General features: G+C 38.6%; 3 protein-coding genes across 4 annotated transcripts in view; 2 read left to right on the top strand and 1 right to left on the bottom strand.

Moving 5' to 3' along the window:
* The first annotated feature begins 1,088 nt into the window (after positions 1-1,088).
* Positions 1,089-3,999, top strand: LOC107656792 (cyclic AMP-dependent transcription factor ATF-4-like). 2 transcript variants are annotated; one of them, XR_001630605.1, is made up of 4 exons: positions 1,089-1,254; positions 2,065-2,463; positions 2,545-3,577; positions 3,647-3,999. XR_001630605.1 is itself a non-coding variant. In XM_016444739.1 (3 exons), exons 2-3 carry the CDS (start codon positions 2,163-2,165, stop codon positions 3,519-3,521), a joined length of 1,278 nt encoding a protein of 425 aa, XP_016300225.1. In that variant the 5' UTR covers positions 1,089-1,254; positions 2,065-2,162; the 3' UTR covers positions 3,522-3,999. The 2 variants fall into 2 exon arrangements, 1 of the variants encoding a protein (XP_016300225.1); XM_016444739.1 differs by having other exon boundaries at positions 2,545-3,999.
* A 1,486-nt stretch (positions 4,000-5,485) lies between these two features.
* LOC107656791 (GTPase IMAP family member 5-like) lies at positions 5,486-7,983 on the bottom strand. The gene is made up of 3 exons (XM_016444738.1): positions 7,679-7,983; positions 5,762-6,799; positions 5,486-5,639 (listed from the first exon to the last, which is right to left on the bottom strand). Exons 1-3 carry the CDS (start codon positions 7,707-7,709, stop codon positions 5,587-5,589), a joined length of 1,122 nt encoding a protein of 373 aa, XP_016300224.1. The 5' UTR covers positions 7,710-7,983; the 3' UTR covers positions 5,486-5,586.
* Positions 7,984-12,989: 5,006 nt separating this feature from the next.
* LOC107656790 (adenylosuccinate lyase) overlaps positions 12,990-21,373 on the top strand; it is a 38,274-nt gene continuing 29,890 nt past the window's right edge. Inside the window, exons 1-10 of the mRNA XM_016444737.1 lie at positions 12,990-13,140; positions 15,697-15,900; positions 16,168-16,212; positions 16,715-16,794; positions 17,104-17,275; positions 18,431-18,477; positions 19,629-19,719; positions 19,869-19,938; positions 20,009-20,156; positions 20,288-20,378. Coding sequence (XP_016300223.1) covers positions 12,994-13,140; positions 15,697-15,900; positions 16,168-16,212; positions 16,715-16,794; positions 17,104-17,275; positions 18,431-18,477; positions 19,629-19,719; positions 19,869-19,938; positions 20,009-20,156; positions 20,288-20,378 — 1,095 coding nt within the window. The 5' untranslated portion in view covers positions 12,990-12,993. The remainder of the gene's footprint in view (positions 13,141-15,696; positions 15,901-16,167; positions 16,213-16,714; positions 16,795-17,103; positions 17,276-18,430; positions 18,478-19,628; positions 19,720-19,868; positions 19,939-20,008; positions 20,157-20,287; positions 20,379-21,373) is intronic.

Below are 21,373 nucleotides of genomic sequence, written 5' to 3'. Positions count from 1 at the left end.
TGTAATTATATAAAATATTGTTATTATCATTATTAAAAAAAAAAAAAGGTAGAAGTGTCTGAATGTGACGTTATAGCGTTTGACCACCAACTAGACCAAAATATCTGTTTTAAATAGATGTGCCTTTGTTGCTTGCTTGATATTTATTGTACATCGTATATAAAATTTAATCTGAACATGGTGGGGCTTTTCCATTTTGATTATTGTGTTTTTTATGTTGAAAGAAATGGTCAAATATTTGTACACTGCCTAATGAAATTGTTGGCTTAGCTGGGAGTTGAACTTGAATTTTGTACAAATTCACCTGTTGTTTTTAAATATACATCTCTAGAAAATAAATGAATGCATTCAAGATGGGAGCTGTCTTCTATCGTGTAGCCTATCTTTCTGTGTTCTTCAAATGCATCATTGAAACAGGATCACTAAACCTATATGTAAACAACTACACATATTCCTGCTTGTACTGACTGGCTGTTCCAATTCTCTTTTGTTTCTACCTAAGCTTAATACAGCCTCTTTCGTCCTTTTATTCCGTTTTTTTCCACCAAGAGCAACGGTCTTTTCTTTCCATTGTCTTTTTTTTTTGTTCCAAAACAATAATTCCCGTAAACACAACTGAGACTAAACTAGTTTAATTTTCGTCCAGCAGAGGGCGATAGAGCCAACACTACATACGGGGAATGTGGACAACCTTCCCTGAAATTACTCATGCATTCATGTTTGTTTTGATAGACGTTGTGCTCACGAATCACGACACATTTGTTTGTCAATCTATCGACTGATAGACATATAATGTTGATATCCATTTGATATCAGTCGGGCTCTGATTATATCTTTACAATACTCTGTCCAATGCCAATATCATTCTTTTCCTCATTTGACATAATCAAAAAGGCTCCTAAATAATCACAAAATATATTTGAATAGATATGAGAAGTTTTAATAGTTATTTTTGATACTAATCATGATACAAATTGACTAAAACAATGGATCTATATGCTGTCTGCGCCCAGTAACACAAAACAAAGCGCTCTGGCGGACGGATATAGCTGAGCTGCACTGCGGCCCTATATGAACGTGAACTCGACATCATCACCCGCAGATCTGTTCTTCTTCCCTCTGATTTTTTGTTGTTATCCGAGCGATTGTGCTATTCGCCGAAATGGCCGTGTGATCTGCAGCCTGTAGACAGCGCGCAAACTCCTCAGTGCATCAACATAGTGCACTGCCTCAGTACATTTATTGCAAAATGGCGTAAGTATACATTTAATTGTTTTTGTCTTACAGTGTCTTGTCGATTAGACAGCCGGCGAGGCGGGAGTTGTACCATTGAAGTTATCATCCTTATGACCATAAATGTTTTGTACTATTTCTTGTGTGCCTTACAGATATATAGGGGATTTATTATTTTTAATAGATTTAGGAAAATGTTTTCCGTGCGAATAATGTCATGACAACCGTCTCGAGCTTAGCGCGCCATGTGTCTGCCCGGCAGAGACAACATCAGTCGATGGATTTGTAGTCATGTCTGTTTTAAAATGTACCATAACGTCTCTATTGTCTATAGAGGATGCATTTCTAATAAACATGATAATGTTTTACTCAAATTAACACGAGTTGAGGCAGTTTATTTGACTTTTCTTTGTCGTCGCGTCTTCTCTATAAAATGGCGCACGTTCCTGAAAAGGGAGCGGCTAGCCCTGAAATGGCGGTGTCTTTTTCGACTTTAGTAACGTTACAAAAGTAGGGCATCCCAGCGTCTTTGAACAAAAATTACATATTCAGTTAATTTTAATATTTTTGAAAACCAGTGAGCTTTTGCCTCAGATAAATTGGAGTTGAGCGTTTATAAATAGAACCTAGTCTGCTGACTGTAAGTGATAAAAAGCGTCACGTGGTAGATGTCCATATAGGTGTAGGGTGTGGGCAGATGATGTCATTGTGCATCAGTAATAACTGAGTATTTTTTCCCCTTAAAAGCTTTCATATTTGATTGTTTACAATTATCATTTAAATTTGCTTTAATTATTTAAAAGATTAACTACTTTTCATCTCTTTTTGCAGGTCCCTTGTGGCAACTCTGAACTTTGCTGTACCTGACAGCACGAAATTATTCGAATTCTCAGTAGAAGACTCTCTGATTCCACTTGAAATAGACAGCCATGTCTTTGATGAGCTCACGGTTTGGCCCGGACGATATGGAAGTCCTTCTTTGGGACCCATCATCACCGATGGCTGACCCTCTTGGGTCCTTCCTAGATAAAGATGAGGAGGTTCTTCCTCTCGGAGGCGCTGAATCGCCCCTTTCATCTTTCTCTTCCTCTCCACTTCCCTCTCTCTCCCCACCCTGCACTCCTCCCTTCCCTCAGAGGGGGGAGAAGGCTGGGCACAATCAGCTGTCCCTGTCGTGGTTTCCCTCAGATGAGCTGTGCCTAGATAATGGTGGCGCAGACAGTGGTAATGGTAAGGTGTTGCAATGTATTCAGAATATACCTTCAGTGCTCTCGTTTAAGCATTCAGTTGTTTAATGTTTTTTTGTTTCAGATCATTCATTCAGTGAAATGGATTGGATGACAGAGCGAATTGATCTGAGTGAGTTTGATCTGGAGTCTTTGATTGGCTCCTATGATTCTGAGGATCCACCCAGTTCTCCTGAGGAACTCATTGCTTCTCTGGAGTCACAGATAGACCTGGAGTCCCAGCCTGTAGCTTCTCACCGTAACCCTTCACCCTCTCCCCCAGCGACTGTTCTTGAAATTGATCAACTTTCCAGCCTTTCATTCACTTTGAATACTCCAGTTTCTACTCCATTTGTTCCCTCAACACCCTGTGAAGTGTCAGATTCCTCCTCTGTAGTCCCTGAGCCCCAGACCGAGCTCGATATAAAGTCTGAACCGGCCTCCCCAGTCCCCTCACCTTCCATCCTTCCACCCGAGTCCCCTACTGACACTCTTGAGCTTGGTTGCGAGGTGGACATAGCTGAAGTTCAGAGTCCAACCCCCGTTGAGATGCAGGTGCCCAAAATTGTCCTGTCCCTCTCTCCAAACCACATAGTTCTTGTCCTTGCTCCCAAAGAGGAGGCTAATGTGATGGCGACCCATCCAGGTAAGGTGGTTGTGGATAATTCCCCAAGGCCAGCCTCTCCCGACCCACAAACCCCAGCCTCTCCCCAGTCTCGATCTTACAGGGTAAAGCCATACCCTACACCTGATTCTAAGCCCACCCAAAGTCAGCAGTCAGAGTCACCTGCCCTCACAGGAACAGTGAAGTCAGCCAGTGGCTCAAAGGTTGTGGTCGAGAAGAAGCTGAAGAAAATGGAGCAGAACAAGACTGCGGCGACCCGCTACCGACAGAAGAAGCGTGCAGAGCAAGATGTCCTCCAGTCAGAGTCTGCAGCTCTAGAGGAGAGGAATCAAGAGCTGGTGGAGAAAGCAGAATCACTCACTAAAGAGATTCATTATCTGAAAGAGCTAATTGATGAAGTCAGGAGGGCAAGAGAGAGTAGGAATATGAGGTCATAGAAAGAAATGGACATAGAGGCTTGAAGCTGAGAGAAATGGACTGTTTCAGCATAGCCCGAAGTGCAGAATAGTAGGGATGTTGGTCCTAAAAGTATGTATTTCTTGAAGGGTTGAATAAATAACTGTTTTGATTCATCCCCAGTGTCTTAGTAGAAACAGTTTCGTTTTAGCATGACTGCTATCGGTAAAGCCTGATATACTTTTACAAGTGTATTTTTTTTTTTAATCTTGTGCATCTTTATTGTATGCACAGTATTATATATAGCAGTGCATTGTGTATTGTTGATTTTGTCCGTCTTGACATTTCTTAATTGAAATTGTGCCGTGTAAATACTCACAATTTAAACTTTCCTACTGTCTTTATTCATAGAAATGGTATGGTGTGCACTTATTAGATTATGTATGGAACTTCTATAGGCATTTCACCGCTTGCCAACTATCTTGAAAGTTATTTGTGAAATAAACATTTAAAAAGACATTTGTATGCGTTTCATGTGTCCTTTCATGATGAAACTGGAGCAGAAATTAGCTATAGTAGTTTATAAAATGTTGTAGACAACTATTCACCATCTCTATAGGTTGGACATGTGAAGGATTTTTTGGGGATGTAGACTGAAGGTAGTAAATATATTTGGTCCAAGGCAATTTCCACTATACTAATGGCATAAATCAGTGTTCCATGACCAAGGACAACTGTCTATTGCTGGCAGAAAATAAAGGGTTTTGGTTAAGAATTTCATTTCAAAGGTTTTCACAAATCTAGAAATTTCAAACTTATAGTTGTATTTGACATGAAAAGCACCACTCAGTATGGCAATTTCACTGTAAAGTTCTTTATTAATATGAAGTGAAAAGCATTCAAAAGCTAAATTCTTCAGTCATTTGAGTGTCTTCAGTTGAACCACTTTTGAGGCTAAAATGTTTGCCCAAACACTTGGGAATTCATTGCATATTACCATGTGCCAAAAAATTGGCAGACATGATCAATATTATGCAGTAGTAACAGCCATGCCCTGAATGCTCAACACACATTGTTAAATACGTGTTTAGGTAGAATACAATGTTGATATCACAGTCGTAAGTATCATGTCCTCCATATTAGTTACCAATCATATCAAAAAGAAACCCTGAATGTTCTTAAGGTGCTCAATTGCACATTCAGTTCAGTCTATAGAACAACTGTATACTTGAGAATCCAGCTCTATTTCAGGTGCACATAATCCCATGTAGTAGACTTTATGACAATACAGTGAGTATATTCAAACTACATGTTAATAACTACGATTACAACTTAGTAAAATGCAGTTTTACTAAATATTATTTGACATTGTTTGAATGTGCATGAAAAACTACCAGGTTGTATAAATACTGTACAATACCGGCCATGAGAGTCCTGCCATACAGTGGGGCAATGGATAGAATCCTTTAGGCCATTTAGTCGGTTTGTTGCCACCATGCGTTTTACATAACACTAAATAATCATCATTGAAACCAGTGCATGCATTTGGCAAGAGTATCAATATTTGAGTATTGAGAATTATTGTTATTTGTGGTATCAGTAGCTCACAGGATCAGAATGAAACAAGTTAAAAAAATATTATGTCAGGAAGTGCTACATGCTTCTAGCAAAGGTGAATGTCCAGTGAAAGTCCAGTGACGAATTCTTCAGGAGTCAGAAATCTAGTTTGTACCTCTATGTATGCTGAAGAATGTTAACGTAAGTAGAACATACTGACCATTAAGTTAAAAAGCAGTGGAATGTCCAGTTCAAATTCAGTTTACATTCTGTTAATATGACTTTGGCAAAACAGTGTGAATGGCCTTATGGGTAATAAACAATTGGATAACTTTTACATTCCTCTAAGATTTGCATGTTGTCACCTTATTATTCACTGCAGAATGCATCTTCCATTCGTTTCCTCCTCATCTAATTCTTGGTTCACTGTTCAAATTCAGTTTACATTCTGTTAATATGACTTTGGCAAAACAGTGTGAATGGCCTTATGGGTAATAAACAATTGGATAACTTTTACATTCCTCTAAGATTTGCATGTTGTCACATTATTCACTGCAGAATGCATCTTCCACTCGTTTCCTCCTCATCTAATTCTTGGTTCACTGTAGAACAAGGATGCAATTATTGGGTTTATATATACATGAATAATATTCACATGAACAAATTAATATGTAACCCGATGTGAAAGCCATTATTATAAAATTATGGAATCTAAAACACTTACATTTGACTGGTAAGAAAGGTTTCTCTCCATTCTCTGCTACCATCTCCTCTATTTTCCGCAAGAGTTCAGTCACCTGTGACCTGTCCTTGCTGGCTTTGGTACAGTCCAGAACATGGTAACAGTTCCAGCAATGCTGCATCAGTTTCAGCAGCTCGCCTCCATCCCGCTGGATGTGATCCTCAATTGATGTGCCATACAGCCAGTCTCCACATGAAAACAGCACCAGTGTGTGCTGACAAGCCTCCTCGCCAAACATTTCCAAGTGGCTCTTAAGGGCCTGTCTCTTTTTGGGAGTGAGGGTGGAGACTACGGGGATGACCAATAAGAGTGCATGTGGACCAGGATGTAGAAGCCCTGCCCCTAGTTTGATTTCTTTTCGTATGTTGCTTGGTGTGCGCTGGACGGAGGACCAATCCCAGCCTGGTGTGTCGACAACCGTGAGGTGCCGACCAAAGAACCAGCCTTGATTCTCCTGCACCATCTCCTCCACTTTCTGCAAAAGCTCTGCAACCTGAGCACTTTTGTCCGAGCAGGTGTTATCCAAGGCATGGTACCTACAGCCACACCTCTCCACCAGCCTCTGCAGCGCTGCCCCGCCATCCACAATAAATTTCTCCACACCCATGTCTTGTGGCAACTGGTCCGCACAGGTGAACAAAACCATTGTGTGCCTCCATATCCCTGCTCCCAGTGCCCGAACTCGGGCCCAAAGACCTTGCCAGTGGTGTTCAGTGAACGGAACTCCAATGGGAACCACCAGCAGCAGGGCATGAGGACAAGGAGAACATTGATCAGTGATGGACTGCTGATTCTCTGAGTCCGACTCGTCAGTTGTACCTTCAGTTTCCAGCTTCCATCCAGGGGTGTCAATGATTAGTAGCCGCCAGGTGAGTATGTCTACCCAGTGTTGTTGGTCTGTTTGGGAATGGTTGGGAGGGTTTTTCTCCTGGCTCAAGATGGTATTCAGAGTTGAGGTCTTACCGGAGCCCTGGAACCCCAGCAACAGGAGGCGTCGGGCAGGTAGAGAAGAGTCCTCTGCTTTCGAGAAACAGAGATGAAACAGAAAATGCTATGGCGAGTGATTGAAACTACTTGCAGTTTAATCCATACTGATCACATCCACAACACCGACACCATCTACACCAGGGGTAGGCAACGTCGGTCCTGGAGTGCCAATGTCCTGCAGAGTTTAGCTCTAACCCTAATCAAACACACCTGAACAAGCTAATTAAGGTCTTCAGGATTACTAAGGCTACAGGCAGGTGAGGTTTTTTTCAGGGTTGGAGCTTAACTCTGCAGGACATCTGCACTTCCAGGTGTGCCTACCCCTGATCTACACCGACATTCTGAGCAACTCTGGAGCATTTACAACAACATCCCTGTAACCTGCTGATCAGGTTTATATACTACAGTGATGATTCCATAGTATATAAATTGAAATTGTAGTCCTGGACCACATAGCCTTAATCATAAGCAGTCCTTTGATCAGAAAATAACACTTACATTTGATGGGTAAGAAAGGTTCCTGTCCATTCTCTGCTACCAGATCCTCTATTTTCTGCATGAGTTCAGTCATCTATGCCCTGTCCCCGTTAGCTTTGGTACAGTTCAGCACATGATAACAGTTCCAGCAATGCTGCATCAACCCTAACCATTATCCTTATGATCTCATTCTAATTCTGATCCAGGATCAGAATGAATGACTTTTGTGTGGACATCTGCCTTTGTATGATAGCAAACTGATCTAGATACAGCCAAAACTCTCCAGTCTGCATTAGAAAGCCCCTGAGACACAGGAAGCGCATGCAATGCAGAAGGGAAGTGAGTCAGCTGTGTGTGTGTAGGTGGGATTTGAAAGTGAATGTCTGTCTGACAAACTAGTAAGATGAATTGAAGTAAAAGTTTAATGTTACTTACCAGCATTTAAATCGGAAGAGACTGTAGCCATCTTGTGTCTAGCTGGAGCATTGTCTCCTTACCTCGCTCTCTTTCTCCCCCTTTTGCTCTCTCTCTCTCTCTTGCTGTTTAGTCTCAGCAGCCAGTTGCCTGTGCTCAAAACATGTCTTTCTGCCCTCTCATCTCCCTCCTAATCTCTTTCCCTCCCTCTTCAACTATTTTTTTTATTATACCCATGCAACCTTTCACTCTGCTTCTTTTTCACTCTCTTTCTTTCTTGAAATTATACAAGCAGGGACAAACAGCAGGAGGGAGCTGGGAGAAAGAGGCAAGTAGAGAAAAGTGGGATGCAAGGAGGGAAGTGAGTACATAAATATATGGCTTGTGATTGTAATCTTATGAGAGTGAATGGGCTGAGTTTGACAAATATTTTACAGTAAGCAGCCTCCCACAATTCTTGGGTAGTAAATACATAGTAATTTTGGGGGTGGAGCAAAACCCCCAAGGGGGTGGGGGTTCATTCACAAACTGGTCCAGCTGGGGCTCAACACTTCGCTGTGCATTTCCCCCAGACTCCACCCACACACGAGTGCGCAGACTCGTTCTTCAGAAGAACACCCACCCCTTAAAGCCCCCATGCAAAAAGAACACAAAACACAGGAACAGAACATATTTGACTTAAATCACACCTGACAGCATAACACACTTTTTCAGACTTGCTACAGTATTTTATTAAGTGAAAACTAATCTTGTTTAATGTTTTTGATTCTTGTGCACCCCTCAGTTATTAATATATAAAAATATATTTGTAGTATATTCAAATTTAAAACAACTTCAAACATTTTGCACCTTTAATCATATATTTGTATGTTGACTTTTGTTATGCACTTATTTACAGCAATCGATTTATACATTTATAATAAACTATAAAGCATGTTGTACTTGAACAGTCTCCACTACAGTTTGCTGTGCTGCATGGGAGTGCTCGTCACTCACAGAAAGGAGTGTGAATGTATGGTTCCCTCTCAGTGCATGGACGCAGCTCTGGCCCCGTTGCGGCTCCAGGGCGTCCGAATTTTGAACTACCTGGACGATTGGCTAATACTAGCTCAATCTCAGGATCAGGCACGGATACATCGAGATCCGGTACGCGATCATTTGAGGAGCTTAGGGCTACGGACGAACCTTCAAAAGAGTGTCCTGCTGCCGTGTCGGCAAACGACCTTTTTGGGGGTGGACTTGGACTCAATGTGATGTAATCATACTAGGGAACTGGCACTTTTTCACAAAGACACAAAGAGCAGGGAAAGACTTGCCAAAACCAGTGAAGAGACTCATTGTGAGGCTGACGTCTCTTTACAGGGAGTCTTCAGGTGGTTCTCGTTCTGAAAGCAATATAGCGAAGGAAAAACACAGGAGAAATGGTTAAGTGATGCTCCATCACATTGCAGTCCTGTGGCATCACTGCTCAGTCTGTTCCTTCAACACAGTACTTCTTTAGTAGCTAAGACGTTTAAGTATAAAATACAGTAATAATGTACAGGTTTACTGTGATATATATATAATATAGTGGTATATAATAAATTTTTTGGAAATTTAGCCTAGCATTATTCTGAAATGAAAACTGCTCGTCTATTTCAAACTTTTCATTCTCACTTAGGTCCATCTGCAACCTTTTCAATATATCCACATCTATTAAATAACTCCCCACCAGCAAAATCACTTTTAAAAGCCTTAATTACACAACGATGGATTAAACTGCATGAAGAGAATGAATAACATCCCGTAAATCTACTAATTAAGTGAGGAATAATCTAATAATAATCTGTTTTAATGTACAGGGTAATTTGAGTAGCTGTGCTGATAATATACTATTTTGTTCTATAAATGTCTTACCTTTTAAAAGTTCATCACAGCGGTCTCTTCTGCTGCATCTCTACGGCGCTGATAGTATGAGCGCTAACTTCGGGGAACTATTGAGCGGCTCCACGATCCGCCATTGCTGTAAAAAACTGGTCCATTGGAGTGAACGGAGTTGTCGCAATTCTCTCTCTCTATGGCTCTGGTATGACCTAAACCCAGCAGCACTGAAACTCTAGAGCAAGGGACACCAAAACAAAACTATAAAGTGTCATAAATTAAAACAGAAAAAGCATTTTTATATTATACAGCAGTCTGGTGAGTATGAAATAAGATAAATAAAGCAATATTTATATAATAACAAAATTGTAAAATTATTAGAATAAATAAAAACAATTAAACATAAAATTACACAAATTTGAAACGCTTTACAAGTTGTAAAGTCTAGGATTCTGTGTTTTAAGGGTTTCATTACACATTATGATCTGTGTGACAAAAAGTAGTGCACAAAGGAAGCTCTTGCTTTGTGAATATAAAATTTAGCCAAAAATTGTTAGAACATTAAAAACTCTGGACTGTTGTCGAGCATTGAATCTGTTAAATTACTTGGGCCGATAATAAAATGTCAAAAGCCTAACGGCACTATACAAAGGCGACTTGAGAGTGAACCGTTTTGAGCCAGTGAGAAAACCATCTCTTTAAATAAGGCATTAACAAAGAGTCTTGTTAGAGATGCTATATCCAATTTCATTTAAACTTTGTTTTAGATATCTATGTGAAATGCTAGAAACATATTTAATAAAACATATGGAGCATACTTTTTTTTTGTTAACATCCATGCATAAAGCATTTATTTCTCTCAATTATCTGTATATTATCTTGCTTATTGATCACTTTTTCAAAGAAATTAAGAACCTAAAACCAGAAACACTAGATGGCATCAAACCTCCACTGTGCTTCATCCTGGATCCAGCCAGCAGTCTTCTAGAGAAGATCTACTGAATGAGATATATATCTTATTATGGCGTATACAGAGGAAATTAGTTATAATAGGATTCTGAGTATCTGCACATATAGGGATACTTGGAAATGAAATAGCTGATGATTTGGCTAAAAATGTCAAGTAAAAGAAGAAGAAAAAGGAAAGAAATAGGCTAAATATTAATGTACCTTTAGGTAAAGAAGAAGTAAAATCAATCATTAAAAAGAATATTACAAAAGAGTGGCAAGGAATCTGGAATATAGATATAAAGGGAAGATATTTGAATAAAATGAAGAAACAGACACTAAAAAAAAACTATGTGGGGGAGGAATAGGAAGGAAGAGGGCTTAATTACTAAGACTGGGCCATTCCAGAGAAGAATAATAGCAAGATTAAGATTAGGACATTCATCTTTAAATGGAAATTTACATAAAATCAGGAAACATCCTTCTGGATTATGTAGATTTTGTGGTGAAATTGAAACAGTTGAGCATATTTTATTACAGTGTAGGGCATATAGTAAAGAGAGAGCGATGCTGGAAACAAAGATACAATCAGAAGGTGCAAATAATATGACATTAAAACTATGTAACCAAAGAAACGGGGCGGGTCCCAACATTTAGGTGTGTGCAGAGGAAAAAAAGGTCAGAAGAAGCAATTACGGATGTGAGTTGCGCATGACTGAACAGCTGTTAACCGTAACAGTTATACTAACGAGCAACTGAATGTTGCTGTCGAGCAAATGCTAAGACTGGAGTTACAACAACTTGTATGACTTATGTGTTTTCATTTCATTGACTTTTCCCGGGATTCGGAGTGAGTCGCGGGAAGAAAAAGGAGGCTGCTCGGAGATCGTGAGTGTGCTGCGCCATCAGGCTGGATTTACCGGGGAAAACCCTCCACATCAGCGCCTTTCGGGGAACACATAAGTTTACACTGCCATCGAATAACATTGCAGGATTCGACTCGAGTAAGATGTTTCCTTCTTCCATCAGAAACCTACGGATTAAGGGGTAAAAGCAAAGAAGTTTGAACGATCGGGAGAGATTGCATTGAGACACTTGTTACACATTTGAACTGTTTTACAAGTGGACTGCGTTGAATTTAAGAGAATTGAAAATACAGCCTGCACAGCCTAATTCAGCAGCCTGTGAGTTTTGAAAATTGTTTTTTTAAGGAAATGCAGGAATGTTAATTTGAATTAAAGAGATTTTTTGTTGTTTTTGTTTTCTGAAATGTTCTCTTGGAGTGTTTATTCCGAACTGTGAAAAAACGCTGAACTAGCCCTAATTGTGTATACACCGTTTACTTAAAAGGGCCCAAGGGTTGTATCTTTGATACATTTGTCATTATTTTCTCAGTTTATAATTGTTTATTCAGTGTTTATTTTATCTTACTGATTTTCCAGATTTCAGGTTAAGATGACTAAAACTTTCTTTTAATTTTTGATTTCCAGAAATTAAATAGTTGATTATGAACCAGTCAACTTTGTGAATATTCGTCTGCTTGTTACTGCTGGTAATTTGACTTTAGGCGATTGTTGGTTCTGGGGTAGGGGCGTTCCCTTCTATGCTGCAGGACATTGTGAGGTTGGGGAAATATTTGATGGTGTAGGGCTTTCTCATATGTGCTGTAAACTCCAGGTTAGGCCCGTGACAATATAAAGCCTGGAGCCCTCCTCATTTTAGCCCAAATATATTAATCAGAATAGTACGGAGCGTATTGAATTTGGAGGCAAGGACAAAGATCCTTTGTAACCATTCATCCAGAGCCACAGGATATTTAACCCCTATCAAGACGGGCATAAGTACCCGTTACAATTAGGTAATAGAAAATTCAAAAGAATGATACCAAGTTATCTAATAGACATGGGAATCTTCATGAGAATATAAGGAATAATTGTATTTATTTATTTTTTTATATATAAAGCCTTCTCATTGAGCGCGTTTACATGCACGTTCTTAACTTAAGCTTGTTTCCCGATATGTTGCAAACTTAATTTAACATCACAACTGACAAATGTATGGAATACTCGGAGCCAGATACGCAAATGATTATATTTTGACGTCACTACAGGGAAATAACCTGATTTATTATGTATATAATACTGTAATGAAATCATGTAAACGCAACTGATGTGCATGTAAACGGGGAAAACTGGTTATTTTAAAGGGGTCATATGATGCGATTTCAATTTTTCCTTTCTCTTTGGAGTGTTACAAGCTCTTGGTGATAAAGAAGACTAAAGAAGACTAAAGTCTCAAATCCAAAGAGATATTCTTTATACAATAATGTACAGTATGTGGAAAATAATGTGTTTTTTGATCCTTAAACCATAAACATTTCATTAAACCAAATACACAAAATAATGTTCTTTTTAGCAGCATCATATGACCACTTTAATAAGCTGCTATTTGTGAGTTATCAGCTTACTGGTGTGCATGTAAACGTGCTCATTGTCACTCCACACTCCAGTTCAGTTGTCGCTGCTGTAATGGAGGGATCCGGGGAAGAGTTCATGAAATACCGCTCACCGCTGGTGTCCCGGTACGCCAGCAAAGAGATGGCCTACAACTTCAGTGACAGAAACAAATTCACCACATGGAGAAGACTGTGGCTTTACCTCGCTAAGGCCGAAAAGGTCAGTTTATTTATTTTGCGTTCATTTTTATAGACTAAGTTACTTGTAGATTAATTTAGTTGGTATTGTGATTCTCTGAATGCCAAGTGCGACTCTGTCTGAAGTGTTTGACCTTGAGTGAGTGGAAGTCTCAAGTTGCCAACTCTCGTAGTCTAAAAATAGTTTGAAAGGGTGGACATGAGTTCTGCTGTAATATTTAATGTTTTACAAGTGGACCAGACTGCCCATACAAAGTACTGTGGTACCATATATAGTACATTGATGGTATTTGGTGGTAGTATTAAAGTGCTGAAATGTATGTGCCATGCTATAAAGGTTTTCCGAGAATACCACAGTACTGTACTGTACACGAACAAACAACAACAGCACCCTGATACTCTTTGTAAGTGGTGGCTATATCATGTTATGTTTATTTGCACTTAACGTTACATGCTATTTGTATTTGCATTTATATCTTTCTATTTTACCCCTAGAAACTGATTCTCAATACGTCTTGTGAATGTAGCTCTGTATGTGTCAGGTTAATGTCACTGAATTTCTCAAACCATACATTCCTATTAAGCCATTTAGGAGATAACGTAGGGACTGGTATTAGAAGAAAACCCTCAAATTCAGATAACTGATATTGCTGAGACTAGCAATAGCTGACTTGATTAGAAATAGACATTATTGACTGGAGACCTGTGGAATTTGCTGGTTTAGCTGACATGATGGGTAGACTTTCATATTGTTTGTTTGATTTGTGTAAAGACATTAAGAACTAAGATTCTGTGATCACCCAGTAATCCATAAATAACAGGCCACAGGCCGTTTGATAGGCACTTAATTGAACACAGTCATGTGGTCACATGCTGGTCATTCTCTGATTTGTGGAGACAGACCGGATTCTGTTCGCTGCTCGTATGATCCATGCTCTGGAAATGAAGTCACGCCACAGAACTTGACTAATCTAGTCCTTGAGACACACTAAGGCACAAACAGTAGTAGACGGAAGCCTTGGGAAAGTGTGTGTGTGTGTGCGCGCGTTTCCAAAATAACTAATCTAAATGTCAGGGTAACAGGAGAGTGACTTTTGCAGGTTGACCTTTACCCTCTCTCTGTGTGTTGCTACAGATGAAGCGAAAATGCTTATTTCAGTTTACTGTAACACATTTGTAATGTTGCACTGATATTGCAAATTTGGCCAATATGATAAGTAAATAATTACTTTACAGTTTATTTGATATAAAAAAAGATATATAGGCTACAAGTGATTAAAATATACCATATTAAAATGAATATTTATTTTAAGATTTGCTACAAATTACATTTAACAGTCTTATTAAATAGCTTTTTTAAAGATTAACTTTACGTGAGTGTTAGATGATGTTTGTAGCTCAGAGGTGCGTGGGGCAAAAGAGAGGAGGGGGGGGGGCAAGGTCGGGAGGGAGTTCAGCTTCCTTAAGTTCTGTGGAGGTCACACCTCTCGGGGGTCAAAGAGCCAATGGTGACTTGCACTTTTGGAGGGAAAGTTTACGACTCTTTGTCTTAGAGCATGGTATTTTGCATATGTAATTTGATTGGGTGTTGATGCAAAAACTACTAAAGATTCGTAGAACACTAATATATTGCCTATGTACCAACATATAATATACACTCTCGTTTAGATCATCAGAAGACAAATTCAAAGAGACCAAACATGATATCGGTGGGGCTATATTAACTAGTGATCTATCATAACACACACACAAAACAGTATACAATTCAAAAGAAAATATACAAGAACAGTAATGGTATACACAATGTCCTGAGGAGATGTGTGTTCATTCAAAGAAAGGTTTTTCTATCCATTTCTATCCATTTATTTTATCCATGTCCATTTTTATGGGCGTTGTGTGTCTTTCCTAAGGGTAAATGAATTGTGAGTTTCTCTGCCCGCATTCCTTTGGGCAATAAAACCAGTGATATCAGCATTGGTTGCCATGGAACCAGAGGCCCGTTCTGCCTTTCTGAGGTGTTAGATGCATTTCGGGGGGAAGGGTCCATAGACCTTCATAGTTGGTTTGTTGACTGAGGGGTGTTACAGAGTATTTGTTAATATAACTAAAAAAATTGTTTAATGTAATAGAAATGAGATGCACAGTTAAATATTGATCATACTGAAAATATCTTTTGCTACTTCCGTTTCACCAAGGCTTCAATACATCTCTTCATCGCTGTAATGTCTTCTCTGCAGGAATTGGGTCTCCCCATAACCGATGCCCAAGTGAGTGAGATGGAGTCTCACTTGGAGGACATTGATTTCGTCATGGCTGCAGAGGAGGAGAGAAAGTTGAGGCATGATGTCATGGCTCACGTGCACACGTTTGCTCACTGCTGTCCCACCGCTGCTCCCATCATCGGTTTGTTGACTGAGGGGTGTTACAGAGTATTTGTTAATATAACTAAAAAAATTGTTTAATGTAATAGAAATGAGATGCACAGTTAAATATTGATCATACTGAAAATATCTTTTGCTACTTCCGTTTCACCAAGGCTTCAATACATCTCTTCATCGCTGTAATGTCTTCTCTGCAGGAATTGGGTCTCCCCATAACCGATGCCCAAGTGAGTGAGATGGAGTCTCACTTGGAGGACATTGATTTCGTCATGGCTGCAGAGGAGGAGAGGAAGTTGAGGCATGATGTCATGGCTCACGTGCACACGTTTGCTCACTGCTGTCCCACCGCTGCTCCCATCATCCACTTGGGCGCCACTTCCTGTTATGTGGGAGACAATACGGTGAGGCCAAAATATTACCATGTCAGTATCTTACTTTTGTTACTATTGATTGAACTCCATGGACTTCTGGAATTGTCTGAGCAGAATGGCTATAGAGGGAACATGAATTAAATCCATTTTTAATTTTATTGTTGCAATTAATAGCAGGGTATATATTAGCCACCATGAAAAATCCTCACAAGAACAGAATGTTGTTTTAAAGTCAAAATTTTATTTTAAAATGTTGAAAATTGTCTTATTAAATGTGTATGTGTGTTTAATCTGAAGGATCTGATAATGCTGCGTGATGGATTTGACATCCTGCTACCCAAGGTATCCTGCTACTTTCTAATATTTACCATGTCAATCAAAACAACTGATGCTTAGAAGTGCCATTTTAAAAATTAAATAAATTTGTACTGTATTCATGAGAAATGTTAATAATCACAGGTTCAGATTTGACAAATAAATAGATGTGTGTAAAACTGTTTAATTTATTTTCAAAAAAGTAGTTAAATGTAACGAGTATTAAATATATCATCACTTTTCAAATGGACAAATAAATGTTTAAAATATTATTCATTTACTTCAAGTTTAAAATTTTAATTAAATCCAATAATAAAATAACGCATTAATCATTAAGTCTTATTAAATGCAAATTTTACATTCAGTAAAACATTTGGTAATTCTAGTCCTTTGTTTTAATTTTAGTTTTGGATTTTTTTTATATTACTGTTTAGGTTTCCGTTATTTTTTATTTCAGATGGGTTATTTGCTTATTTTATTTCCAGTGCATAATTCCCATTCTCTGCAGTAAAGGTTCTCTCTCTTATAGCTGGCTCGTGTCATAGACAGGCTGGCTAACTTTGCAGAGAAATATGCTGACCTGCCGACTTTAGGCTTCACCCATTATCAGTGAGTGAATTCAGAGTTCAGTGCATGTACTAGACCTCACAAACAAATAGTTAGATGTTAGACATTAAAGCATGTTTAGAGTGTGCATATAAAATTAACTTTTCTACCGTTTTGTTTTCTTTCTCCTTGTCTTCTATTCTTGTCATCTCTGACACGTCCCAATCACCCTTAAACGTTCACTCTTAATGTTGTAACCTGCACAACATTATGATTTTTCATGTTCTTTTGAACTTTTCTTCATTCAAAACAACAATACTAGGCTGGTTTTGGGTTTTATTGTCCCTCTCCTCGTCCCCATCTTTTTCTCAGACCAGCTCAGCTGACTACAGTCGGGAAGCGTGCTTGTCTGTGGCTGCAGGATCTGGTCATGGACACACGTAATCTTCAGCGTGCAAGAGAGGACCTGCGCTTCCGGGGTGTCAAAGGAACCACAGGCACTCAGGCCAGCTTCCTGCAGCTCTTTCAGGGGGATCATGAGAAGGTGAATGCAGCAGCATGAACATTTTATGCCTCAACACTGGCTTACTTCATACTTGTCTCCAGCATACATACTATATACACTACCGTTCCAAAGTTTGTGGTAAGTACTTTAAAAAAAAAATATATATATATATATATTTAAAATAAGTTAATCCTTTAATTCAGCAAGGTTGCATTAAATCGATTACAAGTGACAATAAACACTTTTTTATTGTTACAAAAATATTCTGTTTCAAATGAATGCTGTTTATTTGAACTTTGTTTATTAAAAATCCTGAAAAAAGCAAATCAAGGTTTCCACAAAAAATATTAAAGGGTTAGTTCACCCAAAAATGAAAATTCTGTCATTAATTACTCACCCTTGTGTCGTTTCTAACCCGTAAGACCTCCGTTCATCTTCGGAACACAAATTAAGATATATTTGATGGAATCGGAGAGCTTTCTGTCCCTGCATAGACAGCAACGCAACTGAAATGTTCCCAAGTCCAGAAATGTAGCAAGGAGATCTGTAATACTTGTTGTGTGCAAAAGAAAAAAAACAAAAAAACTTTATTCAACAATTCGTCTCCTCCGCATCACCCTGGTGCCATTTTGGAGGATATCCGCTGGACGTAAACAGCGTATGCTGTTCTGTGTCAGCTGCGTCACATGGATACTCTGTTTCTGTTCAGATCAAATCACAACAACGTAGGAAACGGATCCGGCGTGATCTGTGAATTGTTGAATAAAGTCTTTTTTTTTTTTCTTTTGCGCACAAAAAGTATTCTTGTAGCTTTTGACACTGAACTAAGGGCTGGTGAAAATTCAGCTTTGCATCACAGCAATAAATTACGTTTTACAATATATTCAAATAGAAAACCATTCTTTTAAATTGTAATAATATTTCATAATATTGGTGTTTTTACTCTATTTTTTTGGATCAAATACATGCAGCCTTGATGAGTATAAGACTTCTGACCTTAAACTTTTTTTTCTTTGTTGTAATGAATACAATTTTAAGTTAAAATTAAACTCTTATGGGTTTTATGTAGCTTTAAAACAATTGTGGAATGTGCAGTTTTGTAGCCTGAAGAGAAAAATGGCAAAAACATCATATCATTGTGGTTTACGCTATAGTTGAACTGACGTTGTTAATTTGGACTGTTTTCTCTGTTAGGTGGAAGAGTTGGATTGGAAGGTCACTGAGATGGCTGGTTTTAAAAAGTACGCTCTTGTTATTTACTTTCTGCGTTCTTTGTTTACTAAATGCTTCAAACAGCTTCTAAATGCTATTATTCAATAGTGTGTTGTTTAGTGGTCGACCGATATGGGTTTTTTGACAGCCGATGCCGATATCTTGGAAAGCAGGGAGGCCGATGGCCGATATCATTTTATTTTAATTTATATTTAAGAAATTTGAAATCATTTGAAAATGGATTAAAAATAATTGTGTAAAATAAACATACTTATACTTTAGAAGACAAAGCATTTTTCACAAATAAATAAATATTTAATAAAAATCTAATTAAAAAGGAAGTAAACACTGTAACCAACAGGGCACTCAGTATTCTGGGAAGTTTGTGTGCATTGGGAATCATATATATATTTTTTCAAATAAAGCCAAGGTAACACTCATTTTACATAGAGCACACAGTGAAAATGAAATGAATATGACAGTGGGCAAATGCATAAAGCGCAGCATAATTTGAAATCACTAACTTAGTTTAAAGTTTGTCGATCGCGCGTCTCCAGTGAAGCTGAACTCTCCTCCTGTCAGCATTCAATTAGCATGGATCGACCGTCACACAGAGAACACGCGATCATGCAGGATACACATGCACACTTCACAAGATCTCACAACTGGATCCGACTAAGTTTGCAAGGTTTGTGAAATTAAATGTTCATTAGTCATTCAAAGATTTGTTTAAATGATATAAATGCGTATTTGCTGAATGCTGACGGCAAATGAGAAAGTATTATAATGTTTGCCTTTCTATTACTAATAATATTAAAGCAATCGTTATAATACTTTTTTGTATACATTTTAATTCCTTTGTTTAACAGTTCTATCTGATTATTAGACAGACTTCTAGCCGTATTAGACAGAACTGAACAACGACAGCGAAGAAGAGGGAGAATGTGAGCGGTGTGTTCAGGCGCTGCCGTTCTCAGCGACGTCAAAATAAAAGTCCCACCTCGAACACATCGGCCAAACAGAAAGACTTATCGGCCGATGCCGATATTTGAAAAATGCCAAATATTGGCTGATATATCGGCCTTGGCGATATATCGGTTGACCACTCGTGTTGTTGGCTACATAGTATATGATTTTATGTGCACATGGTTAATCATTTCCTCCTCCATTTTTTCTTTAGATCATACCTGGTGACGGGTCAGACGTACAGCCGTAAGGTGGATATCGACACACTCTGTGTGCTGGCCAGCCTCGGAGCCACAGTACACAAGGTCAGACATGAACAGTGAACACCGCTTTATGCATTTATAAATGAGCTGCTGTAACAGTCTACAATGATCACAGAACAGCAAAAAACATCAGTTGTTTGATTAGAACAACCTCCTTTCCGCAATCATGATTTATTTATTTTTTGCTTTAGATTTGCACTGATATCCGTCTGTTGGCTAATCTGAAAGAGATCGAGGAGCCATTTGAGAAAGAGCAGATTGGTGAGTTTTTGAATTTTGATCATATAATAATTCAGCCTCTTTGATGCGTCATGTTTTTCTCTGTCTGTAGGTTCCAGTGCCATGCCGTACAAGAGAAACCCCATGCGTGCTGAGCGCTGCTGTAGTCTTGCTCGTCACCTGATGGCGCTGGTGTCGGACCCTCTGCAGACAGCATCAGTGCAGTGGCTGGAAAGAACCCTGGACGACAGCGCTAACAGGCACTGTTATCAAATCTGTTGTCTGACCATATGAAGTGGCACTGCACTGTTTTAACTCTTTGAAGATGTAACTTTTGGACTCATTCTTTCACCAGCTTACTGTGTCAGATTTTCTTTGTGTGTGTATTCAGGAGGATCTCATTGCCCGAGTCCTTCCTCACAGCGGACATCATCCTCAGCACTCTGCAGAACATCACTGAAGGGCTGGTCGTGTATCCTAAGGTGTGTGTGTGTGTGTGTGTGTGTGTGTGTGTGTGTGTGCGCGCACACCGATCTCTTTTCAACAAATATTTAAAAGTTTTTATTAGGGCTGGCAATTATTTGGTATATTTTAGTCAAATGAACTACATGGTATGCTGGTTACTTGGTCAAATAATTCACAATTAATTGCATAAACACTACTGTTCAAATGTTTTGGGTTGGCTTTTCTTTTAAGATTTTTTTTTTAAGTCATAAGGCTGCATTTATTTCAGGGGTGGCCAACATCAGGCCTGCAGAGTTTTGCGCTAACCCTATTTAAACATACCTGAACAAGCTCATCAAGAGTTTTTATCAAGGTTGGAGCAAAACACTGCAGGACTGTGGCTCTCCAGGACCGATGTTTTATTTGATAAAAATACAGTAAAAACAGTAACTGTTTTATATTTTAATATATTCTAAATGTAATTTATTCCTGTGATGGCAAAGCTCAATTTTCAGCAGAAATAATTCTATTTGGTGCTCAAGAAACATTCATATTAATATGAATGTTGAAAACAGTTTTTGTGGAAAACGTGGCACTTTTTTTTCAAGATTTTTTAATTAATAGAACATTTGAAATGTAAATCTTTTGTTACATTATAAATGTCTTTACTGTTACTTTTAATCAGTTTACTGCCTTTGCTGAGAAAAAGTATTAATTTCTTAAAAAAACAAGCAAAAAACCCCCCAAAAACTAAATCATACTAACACCAGATGTTTGAATGATAGTGTAAGTCATAAGTCTACATCACAAGTTTACATACTGCTCATAAGTCTACATATCATATAAATTATATATGAGCAATATCACATGAGTGTCTTACAAGCTGATATTAAAGGGTTAGTTCACCCAAAAATGAAAAATCTGTCATTAATTACTCACCCTCGTGTTGTTCCAAACCCGTAAGACCTTCGTTCATCTTCGGAACACAATTTAAGATATTTTTGATGAAATTTGAGGGCTCTCTGACCTTCCC

Source organism: Sinocyclocheilus anshuiensis, unplaced genomic scaffold, assembly GCF_001515605.1.
Source record: "Sinocyclocheilus anshuiensis isolate Anshui unplaced genomic scaffold, SAMN03320099.WGS_v1.1 scaffold3697, whole genome shotgun sequence".
NCBI lineage: Eukaryota > Metazoa > Chordata > Actinopteri > Cypriniformes > Cyprinidae > Sinocyclocheilus > Sinocyclocheilus anshuiensis.
This window is presented reverse-complemented; position numbering and strand designations above follow the sequence as displayed.

Excerpts from the sequence above, each read along its gene's own strand:
- LOC107656791 (XM_016444738.1), bottom strand. The coding sequence starts at position 7,709 with ATGGCTACAGTCTCTTCCGATTTAAATGCTG. Across the intron at positions 6,800-7,678 it reads CTCTTCCGATTTAAATGCTG|CAGAGGACTCTTCTCTACCT; the intron begins GTAAGTAACATT and ends GTTTCTCGAAAG. Across the intron at positions 5,640-5,761 it reads ACCTTTCTTACCAGTCAAAT|TGAACCAAGAATTAGATGAG; the intron begins GTAAGTGTTTTA and ends CTTGTTCTACAG.
- LOC107656792 (XM_016444739.1), top strand. The coding sequence starts at position 2,163 with ATGTCTTTGATGAGCTCACGGTTTGGCCCGGACGATATGGAAGTCCTT. Across the intron at positions 2,464-2,544 it reads TGGCGCAGACAGTGGTAATG|ATCATTCATTCAGTGAAATG; the intron begins GTAAGGTGTTGC and ends TTTTTGTTTCAG.